This window comes from Antedon mediterranea, chromosome 5 (assembly GCF_964355755.1).
Source record: "Antedon mediterranea chromosome 5, ecAntMedi1.1, whole genome shotgun sequence".
Lineage (NCBI taxonomy): Eukaryota > Metazoa > Echinodermata > Crinoidea > Comatulida > Antedonidae > Antedon > Antedon mediterranea.
In genome coordinates this window covers 1980505-1993062 of record NC_092674.1, presented here as the reverse complement: position 1 = coordinate 1993062, position 12558 = coordinate 1980505, and the positions used below count along the sequence as shown (strand labels likewise).

Sequence of the window (12558 nt, the reverse complement as noted above, 5' to 3'; positions counted from 1 at the left end):
GTTTTTAAATTCTGAAAGCATCATTCCGCCATATTCATTCCATGCATCCATGAACACGACGTTCTTTTTGTTCGGAAACTAAACAAGAGTTTCTACGTTTCCATTAATTGCGCGCAGAAAACTTTGAGGTTCACTATAAATAAGGTAAGATGTTGGGTTTTGTCGATCTCTGTAACTAAAATACATTTTTTTAGAAGAAAATAGTTTTAATCCCTACCTTCCTAACTAGGACGGCCGAGCTAGTCTCCGACCCTAGTCTACTCTAGGTTAGAGAAGAGAGACTTGGCCTAGCCTAGCCTAGACTAGCTAGACTGGGGCCTAGCCTGTTGCTCTCGGTAGACAGGTGTCAGAGGTACCGTATGTCAGTGTGTAAGGAGAAGTCGTGTTTAAAAGTTTCTCAGTAGGCATAGGGCCCTGGCCATTTAGTATTATAGAATACTATTACTAGCCTAGGCCTAGCCTAGTTCCAGTCTAGGATAGCCTAACCTTTAAAAAAGGGCCTGCCCTTAAAAGTGAGTTTAGGTAAAATTTGTATCTAGGCCTACGACTTTTGATTTTAAGTATGCTTAGGCCTAGTCTAGGCTTGTTAAACTATAACTTTTTAAATACAACTACTGTATGGCCAATTAAACTATTCAAATAATTATACTTGGTAACTTTTCATCCAAAAATTTGCATTAAAAAAATTAAATGGCCGCCGCCCAAAAATTAACAGTAAATAAATGGTGTATTTTGAAAATGATATGAAATTAAAAAGAACAGTGGAGTTTAATACAGTACATGTATTACTAGGACTGTACAAGATTTTAAAACTGACACCCAAAGATCCAAATAAGTAAATTGGAGGTTATTATGTTATTATAATTAACTTTCGATAGACCTTTACTTTTGTCATTAAATGTAATTTAGAGGTAATTTAAGTAAATACCACAGTAGTGTGAGGACAATTGGGACTGTTTCATAATTATCTACCATAACAATCATAAACGCCATGATTATATATTTACAGATGGCTTACAAAAAACAGATATACGAAAAATATAAAAATGACAAAGGGAATTACAAATACATGTACGATGAAGTTGATGAAGAACAAGTTACATTGATGAACATTCCTTCTCCAATGGAATCTACAATGTGTTTTTATACCGATGCGCGCGGCGATTGTGTAGGAAATACACATCGCAATGAAGTTTTGTCTAATGACCGTAGATGCCCAGCTGAGGAAAAAGTTAATTTCATGAAACAATTAGGTTTAACTGAGGCTGGTGTACCGGAAAATAAACGGAGTTCCTTTACCCCGAACGTTAGGGATACAATCGAATACCATGATTTGTTGCCGTTTTCTGATAAAAGAAATCCGGATCGTAGTGTGCAATTTAAAAAAAATAGTAAAAATGGATTTGAAAGGAATCTTGATGGCAAGCTTCGTAAAGTTGGAAAGTCAACAAAGAACAGGCATACAGTGATCGCTACAACGTCTGACATTGATTTAACTAAACATTCGAATACTGAAAAGCGTACCAGCAAAACCCGCGCAAAAGTAGCTTCCGTTAAATCTTCAACAGTTAATATTAACCTGGATCCTCCGAGTGATATGTACATTAGACGAAAAGCATCAGTAGCTGCACGCCTTAAAATGCGCGAACAATTGCAGAGCGACGAGAATGAACATCAGGATTGTAAGCAATTTCCCACGAGTCACACTCCCTCTGTCCCTGTTAATATTAAAAGACACGCTGCGATTTTGGCACGGATGAAATTGCGCACTCACAACGACGAACCCCGCGTAAATGAGGACCTCTACAAGTACGCGATTCAAAATAATTGTCTTGCTAACTTCTACAAGTCAACGAAACCAACTCGGACGCAAAAGAGGAAACGAGGTAATGATAAGCAGATAAGTGGTTCAAGTGATAATTCTGTAATAATGAGTCCGTTGTTGAAGAACGAATCTCGCATAGACAGGCACATGTCATCTGCTGATGCCAAAGCAACAAACTGTCAAATCTTGTATACTGTTGAAGAGCAGAAAATGAGCTTGCATCCCGTCGATCAAACAGACAAAGGAAAGGAGTCGTATGAAGAGGGACGAGAGAAAGTAATTATAAGCAAAAAACCAAATGAAACTGAAGCTGATGAGCACTTGAAAAGTGGTGGTTTGGAGAAAATAATTATCAAAACAGAACCAGAACAACGATCAACAAAGATTCAGAATATTCAAAAAGTCATACCGTCAGATAAATTAAAAATTAAAACGGAGTCAACAGGTGATGTGACTAATATAGTTAGACAAGAGAAAACGGGTTGTATAAAATCGAAGCCAGCTTCACAAGCCTTAGAAGAACAGATTGACATTGGACAAGAGGTTGTTGATGTGGCAGAACCTACTCATCAAATAAAATTGAAGACTGTTCAAATACGTTTGATGAAAACTGCACGTGTTAAGATTATTCGAGATGTCATTAAACAATGGCGAACGAAGAACTTAAAAAAGCAAACTGATGGTGATGTTAACACCAAACCACATCAACAAGGAAAATCCCGTTCAAAACGTCTGAAGATTGAACAGAAAGAACTTAAACAGAAAGAGTCTCGAATTGATACTTATAACGTCACTGACGAAAGTAGGGGAAGTAGTAGTGCACATTGTTACCATCCAGCGTATAATATGGGCGATTTTAAGTACAAACCCGTTGTCAATGATGTTGATTTACACCCAGACGAAACAAAACGCTCTTCTCTTACATCAGGTGATGTGCATTGTCATGGATGTCAAATACCAGGCTGCCTGCCAGAAACAAATGATATGACATTTAACAAAACGGCGGCGGCACCTGATGGCAGTGACAAAATGCCTTTACTTCATCCATATGAATCAGAGCCATGCTCGAAAGATGACGTAGAACCTCCAATGCATACCAGTACGGACAACAAAAATACGAACGGACGATGTTCTAATCTGGAACTCACCCGCAAAAGGTTCAGTGAACTTATTGCTTACCAAGGGAGGTGGAACGCTATTGCTAATAAATGTAGACACACGTTTTAATTGTGAATATGTGATCCTTTTTTTCCAAAGAAAATTATGTAAAGATGATGTTTATTTGATAGATATTTATTATGACATTGTAAATTGTTTTTTTAAAATAGATAACCAGTATACATGGCTTACAATTGATATTTCCTTTTCTGTTAAAATAATTGTCAGTGATTTGGTTATACGTGTTTATTTTTGAATGGTTATATTTGGTATAAAACGATCATGCTTTTTCTTTTAATAAAAATAATTTCGACAATGATAGTATTTTTTTTTAAACTGTCGATATGTTATTATTATGATCACTTATTTGATATATGCACGCTGTTGTTGTCTATAATACTAGGCCTATGTTATGTTGAATTACACAGCCTTTACAAATATATAGTTGAGATTTTATTCAATAAAAACAAATTAAAACAAACATATTTCTGTATAATTATTGTCGTACGGCCGTCATCTCTTTTGTAACGAAGAACATACCTTTATTCATAATTATGATGATTATAAATACATAATTAAATTATAAACAGTAGTACTATGTTTCTATGTTTGAAACGAACATTTTCGTTAATTGATGATTGTTAGGAAATTAACCATTTTCCCATCAGAAAATTAAATTTTGAGAAATGTGCAGTTTCTCGATGACCAGCAGCAACAAACTTATGCGATAATAATTGTTAAAATTATGTTATTTAAACAAGATTTGAATAGTTCATTTTGAAATAGTTTGAATTGAACCACGTGTCCCGTCAGTATTCCCATGGACCACCTTCATTTCATAAGCAACAGACTTTCTTGATTCTTTGACGTCTACAAATAAGTATGCCATCATTCCAATCACTAAGAAACTTACTAAAATGGCCAGTTTTGTTGAGACACAAATGAAGTTGCTGTATCCAAATGACGCGGCAAAACCAATGGACTCCCACAAACGATAGTTGGAGAATGCAGATTCTTGTTTCTCGTTGAAGTATACGCCGTAAATGGCTAGAGAAGATGAAAACAAATTTTATTATAAACACCTAATTGTACTGTATAGTTCAAATAGTGATAGCCGAGAAATGTATCTGAATTGGCGTTAATGAAAGTGAAAGAGTTGTTCCGGCCAGAACCCTGAATTAAAGGAGAATCGTCTGAATGTAGTAAAGAGAAGACAATATTGTTCCAAACTATTGCATATATGTAACCAGGGAAAAGTGAATTTACAAGTTGTAACCATTGGATCATCAGACCCCTCCTTCGGAAGCGTCCTATTATTTTAGCGATCCTAATTTACTGGCCTGATTTATTATGAATTGTTAAAAGTTTACCATTTATTTGAGTCTGCCAAATTGCATCACCGAATCCCCAAATAGCTGCTACAACAAACAAAACCGGCAAATCATCGTATTCAGGCGTCCATGTAAAGAACACAACTATGATAGCCATGTGAGCGGCCGCTCCAGAAAGGAAGATTGGAATTCTTCCAGTGTATTTAGCGACACGGCCACTTAGAAATGAAGATATTGAGTCGGTCAGCCCGTAGCAGATCATCACATAGCCAACCCATCCAACACCACGTGTGCATGTTACGAAAGACTGCAAAACAATATATAGACACATGGTTCAGTATTCAATAATGAAAATTAAACTGGAATTCGGATTGGGAGACCAAAATTGACTCGCATATGTATAGATTAATGTGGTATCTATCCGTCTCGTATCACCGATGATTCGTCAGCAGTAGGCCAATGTTTGTCATTATGGAAGAAATGTGTTTCCAAATTTTAAGACGGGAAAACGATGGTTTTCAGGATGACTGAGCTGGTGGAAAATTAATCGATAAACAAGTTTATAAGGAAATATGTTAGTAAGCACGCAACTGTTTAGTGTTATGATTGTATGTTGATTGCTTGATTGAACATGTTCTTCTATAACAAAAAAAGTTCATCTAAAACAACGCATTAAAAAGTAAAACATCTCTGTTTGAATACATGACATACCTTTGTAAAATCTCCAGCTATAAAAGCTTGCTCCAGACCACTATACATTGTAATTGGTATGAGCATCAGCAGACGTTTATCCTTTAACAAACGTAATGTTGCCATGAATAAGTCGAATTTTTCACCTTCTAATGTCTCGCGAGAAGGTGGCATTGGGTCAAGAAAAGCTATGATGAGAAGTATCGCCACTACCCCACAACCTGTATAGATCCCCATCAAAGTATTGACCAACGAAGAACTTATGTCATCACCGCAATCGCTTTCACTCGTATTTCCACTGGCTGCAACAAATATTATTATAAAGCTATTCAATATTTGCCTGCCTAATGCAAATCTCTCCGCCGAGTACTCTCATTAGCTCTGCCGAAGAAATAGTGGTTTCTGAAAGATTGGCACTTTCTTTCTGGCTGTTTTACTTTACCGTATGTGTATCGCCATTAAAATAGGCCTACAGTAAATTATATCATACTCACAGCATCATAATTTGCCATCGTATCATTGTTATACTTATTAGAATGATTCTATGGTTTTCCGGTATGTTGGCAAAACTTTTTTGGCCTACAGTGTCGAAACCAAAGACGACACATATTTATGTTGCATTATTTTCCTCATACATGGTATTTTGTTCAGTATGTTACATTACTTACCTGGACAATCTTTAGAACCACATATCTGAGATCCAGTATTGGTGTAATTACTATCAGGGGCTTGTTGGAGCACCAGTGACGAAATTAGATTGCCCCAGATTTGAGCCGATTGAAACATCAAGAAGAAAATCCCAAAGAATCTGTTTATTACTGCGTCACTTGCTTCTCCACTTAGTATACCATACTTCATCCCAGACGTTGTTAAATACGTACACTTTGCCGACCAGAGAGGGGCAGCACTGAAACCAACGAGCGCCGAGGCTGGAATCAGTGTACCCCAACCAGGCCAGAAATTGGCAACTGAATACAATGTATAACACGCCATGCTACAAACGAGTGTCCACTTCAGACCCAGGTTTCGAATAATGATAGATGGCAAGAACATAGATGAGATAATGATTGAAACGTAGATGGTACTTAAAGACGCTACGCCAAGACCATCATCGCAGTTAATACTACTTTGAAGGTTTGACAGCGCCTGGAAGGCAGTGAAGAGAAACAAGAACGCAAGGCTAGCTACTAGTACATTTTTCATCAGTTTTCTTTTGCTCCAATCGTCGACATCCTGAGATGTTGTTGTTACTTCCATTTCAGATCAATTCTATAATAGTGAATTTAAATAAAAAGATTTTATGTTTCTGGATTGGATTTTCTGGATATTTACCAAACACGATTTAGTATAAACTATAACGAACATGAGTAAACTAATGCTTGGTTCTCATACTAGAGACTCAATGTAAGCGCAACATAATTGATTTGACCAATCACAAGCGATGGGTCATCAGAACGGTTGCTTGTCATTGATCAACTCGCTTTTGTTGCGTCTACGTCATTGCGTTGCGTCCTGGATTGGGAACCATGACAACCACTGTGAGCTCAAGTGCCAGTTGTATCTTGTTAAAATCTTGTTAAAACTTAATTTATACAGAGAAACAGTACAATATAATAATACCGTAACTCAGCGCTAAAATACCGTAACAGTTTTATCAGTATGATGAACAAATATTACTACCTACTTATGGTAATATTATTGCGTAGCAAATCAAACTCTAGATTTGTACATCGACCCCAAACACAAGATACTCTGTGTACACCATTTGTAGTAAGCTATAGTAAGCTATAATTGATGAACATTAGAGTGTTGCCATTGAATGCCATAGTACCGATAGAGTAGGCATATAAAATAACAACAAAACACTTGTTTAATATTGTGAACTTAATGTATCTGCTGCAATGAATAAAATATGCTCGTTAATGGAAAACAAAGAAGGAATATCACAAGAAAATAAAATGTACTGGTATAGCCTACTGTGTGTGAATGCCCAATGGGAATACGTTCGAGTGGGTGGGTTAGTGGTGGTGGTCGGAGGAATTTGAAAGGGCATCTTAGGACAGGAGTGACCCCCCCCCCGGGGGAGTAGATCGGTGAGGTACGTACATTTCTGAAATTATACAGGCCAATGCAATTATTGTAATGCCAAGGTTGTAATTGTTGTGAATTATAATGTTGAATTAAATAATAAATAATCAAAGTAATAGATTACCACCAAGCATTTACTTACGCTGAATATGCCTAGGAAATTCCTGTATTGTTTGCTACAATTCCTTTAGCTAACGTCGTCATCAGTCCCTCCTTAATGCAGCAGGTCCACAACTGATGGCAGGTAGGCAATGGCAGATCCACTCTTATAGACAGTTATGAACGCCCGTTGACCTAAATACACAAATATAGTTTTGTCGGTGGGATCTGTCACTGCTGGTGAGTAAACATTGAATTCCTGTCAATAAGATTCGACAAGAGTGTGTATCTTTTAAAATAGTATGACAATTAAATGTGTTGTAAGTTGAATAAAAAGCACCATATTTATAGTAATAAACAGCAAACTATAATTTATCTAATATAAACATGTAACATCTTTTTATTTAAGGAAAGGTTTGCCGCGAATAGAGTACTTACTAATATCCGAAAATATTATATCTCCCTCTATAGTCCATATTCTTAAACTTAGGGTTAAAACGTACGTAAACTAAAGGAAAGGTTTGCCGCGAATAGAGTACTCACTAATATCCGAAAATATTATATCGCCCTCTATAGTCCATATTCTTAAACTTAGGGTTAAAACGTACGTAAACTAAACGTAAAGATATGATTTGGGTATGTTGGTATATGTAACAAATTACACAGCTTTTCAACAGAATTACAGAAAAAAAGTGTATCGCACAATATACATAAATTAAATACATTATACAATATAGTTATTTGTTCTACATTACCGTATAAAACCTCAAAAAGAAGCACTCTCCTTTTTGCAAAGTAATCTCGAAAAGAAGCCCATCTTTTATAGATATTAATAACGAATGAGGATAAACTGAACTTTATTGAACAAATGATTTTGTATCAGCGGCACACGGTGCGTTCATTTACAAGGCAATATAAAAACAAAAATAAAAGTATCAAAAATAACATTTAAGTCTTAAATAAGAAGCAAATTATACAAGAAAAATAAATAGTAAAAACAAGATAATGGTAAATATCGAACAATATTTAACCTATATGATGAAGTTAATGTTATGAGGAATATCAAAAGAACAACAGGAATAACAATATACAAGACTCCAAGATGTTTTAATATTACCTCTATTCGTACGATAAGTACCGTACTTACTACCAAAGCCATGTTTGAAGTAGCCTACTTAAGAATAAGTATATAACAAATTCCTTATTAATTTATAATATTAACAAACTATCTTTATTAACAAATTATCTAAATAAATCACATGACGTTATTTACCGATCTGTACCTGTAAAAAAAAGTTAAAAAACTCTCTTCACGGTTCAGTGGAAATAGCTGATGCATATTCATTATCCCAGGTCAAGGTACATCTTGCTTTGTGTACAAAATCTCTAGTGTTGTCTGTTCAACATTTTATCGACCACACACTCAGCAGCGGTAAACTTGGTATATAGACCAGGCTAGCGACATCAACAACGATGTAATCTAATGGAATTTTGTAAAACTATCACCAGCACCATGTTTTTCAGACTATTTTTGGTTTTTAGCTGTTTCCTGGAAGCCACAGGACTCATCAATTTGTACATGAGTACAAAAGAAGTGGACAGATTGTTCGGTAAGTTTATACACTGAGAATGAGTGCAGACGACATACAGTAGATGGTGGTATTTGGTGTGTAGCATCCTGGTATAGGCTACTATACAGGTTACCAATGTGTTTATACACTAGCCTAGTAAAGCATGAGCACTGAGTTTTATGGAGGGTGTACACTAGGATTCTGGTTTCTTAAATTACCTCTGCTGAATAGGTGATCAATCTAGTTAAAAATAGCATATAGTTTAATTAAATTAAAATAAAGTATAAAATAAAAAATTGTGAATTTTAATTATTTCTTGCATAATAATTTTTTATTGTTTGCAGCTCATGCAATTTTTGCAAATTCAGCAAGGATTTTAGATAGGATTCTTGATAATTAAAATAATAGTCTGAATATTTTAACTGTCAATATTTTTTAAACTTTAGTTTCAGACAGCTTCTTTTTGTATATTCATTTTTATCCATTATTGTCTTTTATCCTTTGTATATATATGTATGAATGAATAACCTTGGAAACATGAACTGAGTGTCTTCTGTTTAAATGTTAAAAAAGACATCTCTTAACCATGGTATTATGTCCTTTAATGTGTTGATATGAGGCTACTTGCACTGGACCGATTAAGAACTTTCAGATTAATTAGTTGGGAAGAGGATTGATTGCGAATCCTGTATAACAACCGGCTCTCATTACAAACCCCACTCAATACTTTGATGCCACTGACTATACATAATGAATATATTATACATCCCATTTGCATATTAACTGCGTATTTTTGTTTGTACTATGATTATTGTACCATACAGTATCTGTTGCCATGATAAATCTAGATTTCAAATTCTTAGAATTAAACTTAAACCAACTTTTTGGTAACCAAGAGAGACTGTAAAACTGTAATTTTGTTTGTTTCTTCTTCTCCTCTGTAATGTTTTAACTGCTAAATATCTGACGGCAGTATTGAAATACTTACATTATGTTTTTATGTGAAGGAGATGTATTTTTAAAAACTTCTCTAAAATTCCCCTTTAAATGGCTATCTGATTTTACTGATTCTGTACAATTTATTTGTTACTTTTTTCCCTTTGTAGTACTAAACTAAAGTAAACTAAACTTCTATCAAAAACAATAGCTATATACTTGTGTGTACACTTGTGCTTCTATTTTAGAGATCCATGATTGAGTAAAGTACTGGAGCTGCCTGGAATGCCTAATACTGAACTTAAGTTGCTTATTGTACCCAGTCTAATCCATAGATAATTAGATCTATAGTTAAAGCATTGTTAACATGCCCTGTGGTACTTTACCATAAGCAAAGTAATTTCCTAAAAGTTTAATTCAAATTACTTAATATACATTGAATGACTTGAGGGTGATTATTTCTGATACATTGTTAGCTTGAGTACAGTAAACTTCAATTTTCCACGTTTTAGTTGATCCATTGTTGTAAAGATTTTGTTAGATCAATCTATTTGTGACATACTTAGGAATTTACAATAAATTTAGTTTTTCTTATTTGTGAGGAAAACCCTTTCCATAAGTCAGGTAAAAATCACTATTAATATGCGAGTTTAAAACAAAATTACAACAAATTATTTGTGTATGTTACTATTTAATTTACATTAAAAAAATTTAGTTTTGGCATTAAATAATAGTTAATAATTATATTAATCTAAAACATAATTATATTCTGTATCTTGTTCTTTTAAATCAAATCTTGTGTTCAAACCAAATATCATTCCTAAAAATCAGATTCAAAAATAGGATCTAAATATGATTTATCTATATCTTCATCTAAATCCGATCTTAGCAAATACTTGAATTTGTTGTTTTTAACTATAGAAGCCTGCTGTTATCATCTGATAGCTTGATTTGAAATTTGTTGGTTTTGATTGCCGTCTTACTGGTTCCGTCAGCTCCACCTGTCTATATGATAACAGTAGCTCTTCCATAGCTTTACCTTACAAGATATAGTGCCTATTGACTTTAGAATAGAAACTTTGTTAAGCTCTGTCTACACTATCAAACTTTATGTGACAAAAAAATATGATGTGACCCATGAACATGATGATGATCACTACCATGTTTAGGCACATCACACTTTTTTGTCAACTAGTTTGATAGTGTAGGTAGACTTTAGATCTTGCTACTACATTTCCGAAACCAAGCCTTCTTTGTACTACGTAGGAATTTTTCAGTGGAAACTGATATTTGATATTTGTCTACTACTACTACAACAGGGCCTAATGTATGTGAGAGCTAGCTTCTTTTCTTGTTAATGATACGTCTAATTTGTAGTCAGTTTTGATAATAACTGTATACAGGCTTGTTGGTGGTAGCCACGGAGATGGCGATTCATGAAGATAAACAAAGATTATTCATTTTAATTGTTTACAAATTTCCAAGCTTATAAATGTAACGCATATTCTCAAAGAGGTTTTTGATAGGAATTATCATTATGACAATGAGAATCAAGTAAATGAGGAATGAATACAAAGATAACAATTACATTTTTGTTGTCACAGTGGTTTATACTAGAAAATACATTAGTATAGGTGGATACATTTCATTGCTTGCTAGAGTTAAAATTTAAAAAAAAAGTTGCACAATCTACAATATAAGATGCATATACATGTACAGTATAAGGGTGAATATTTGTAGCATACAATTCTAGGCCAACATTCCATCTTCAATGATTATATAACTACTATAATTTTGTATTATTGTGCATTTTGTCCTGAACTTGCAAATCTAATGTGTTCTAATCTATCGTATGAACTACTGTATAATGTACTTTACTGTATTTGTCTCCTTACTTGGTGTTATTATGTGTTTAAAATGGAATTACATTCACATGATGTTTTAAGTGCCTGCATTAGTAATTGAGAGACAACATTAATGAGTTTAACATTTTCAAACAATTAAAATAATCATTTTGATAATGAATTTATAATTGACTTAATAGGAACTCCAATATATTTATAAAGGGATCGTCCAAAGTAATTTAAGTTTCAAATTAGAAAATTAGAATTACTCGTATTAAAGCCAACTGTAATTACTATTCTATATATTACACTGTTTACAGAGTCATATTTTTTTTTTCTTTTGTAATGCTCTGTCTACACTATCAAACTAGTTTGACAAAAAAAAATTTGATGTACCCAAATATGGTGGTGATATGCCCAAATGTGGTAGTGATATGGTGGTAAACATCATGTCCATATATGAGCACATCACATTTTTTTGTCACATAGTGTGATGTTGGCAGATCTTAAGATCCATGCTTTTTTTTAATTAAATAAATGTGAATTGAATTATAAAAATGTATTAAAAACATTATTATTAGTTCTAAAAAGAAAATAATTAATCCCCCATTAACTCGGAACCTTGCTCTTCATGTAGCGATAGTTGCCGCCCAGATGATTCAAAGTGATTCTACTGCCATAAAATCATAGCACTCAATCATTTCTGCTATATTTCTCCTCGATAATATTGATGGATTTGGTATTCATTTGGTACTTAGCAAACTATAGAATTTCAAAAAGCCAAAGGTAAACTGTTCATCTTGATTACTTTGTAGACAGGCATTCCGCCATGATGAGTTCAAAAGTGTTTTCAATGAAAATAGTAGCAGGCTATGACATTCTGTTTTGAATTATGTGATTTGTTGTACAGTCAACTCTCCCAACACCGGATTCTTTGAATCTGAAAACCCGAAAATCTTCAATAACTAGACTTTTCCAAAAGGTCCCAAATTTCTCTTTACCGTTAAATAAAATAA

At 34.1% G+C, this 12558-nt stretch overlaps 4 protein-coding genes across 5 annotated transcripts in view; 2 read left to right on the top strand and 2 right to left on the bottom strand.

The window, feature by feature from the left end:
- Positions 1-12558, bottom strand: part of LOC140049547 (S-formylglutathione hydrolase-like) — a 126865-nt gene that overhangs the window by 44773 nt on the left and 69534 nt on the right. The window lies entirely within an intron of this gene.
- On the top strand, positions 25-3370 carry LOC140049639 (uncharacterized). The gene is made up of 2 exons (XM_072094581.1): positions 25-144; positions 1010-3370. The coding sequence occupies exon 2, from the start codon at positions 1010-1012 to the stop codon at positions 3050-3052; it is 2043 nt and encodes a 680-aa protein (XP_071950682.1). The 5' UTR covers positions 25-144; the 3' UTR covers positions 3053-3370.
- Positions 3482-7500, bottom strand: LOC140049640 (protein unc-93 homolog A-like). Of its 2 annotated transcripts, none has more exons than XM_072094583.1 (5): positions 6689-6828; positions 5673-6273; positions 5026-5306; positions 4354-4621; positions 3482-4030 (listed from the first exon to the last, which is right to left on the bottom strand). In XM_072094583.1, the coding sequence occupies exons 2-5, from the start codon at positions 6259-6261 to the stop codon at positions 3756-3758; spliced, it is 1413 nt and encodes a 470-aa protein (XP_071950684.1). In that variant the 5' UTR covers positions 6262-6273; positions 6689-6828; the 3' UTR covers positions 3482-3755. The 2 variants fall into 2 exon arrangements, with proteins under 2 accessions (XP_071950684.1, XP_071950683.1); XM_072094582.1 differs by lacking the exon at positions 6689-6828 and adding an exon at positions 7235-7500 and having other exon boundaries at positions 3483-4030.
- The window catches only part of LOC140048726 (tyrosine-protein kinase RYK-like), a 48426-nt gene continuing 44485 nt past the window's right edge, over positions 8618-12558 (top strand). The window contains exon 1 of the mRNA XM_072093499.1: positions 8618-8801. Within this exon, the coding sequence (XP_071949600.1) occupies positions 8675-8801 (127 nt within the window). The 5' untranslated portion in view covers positions 8618-8674. The remainder of the gene's footprint in view (positions 8802-12558) is intronic.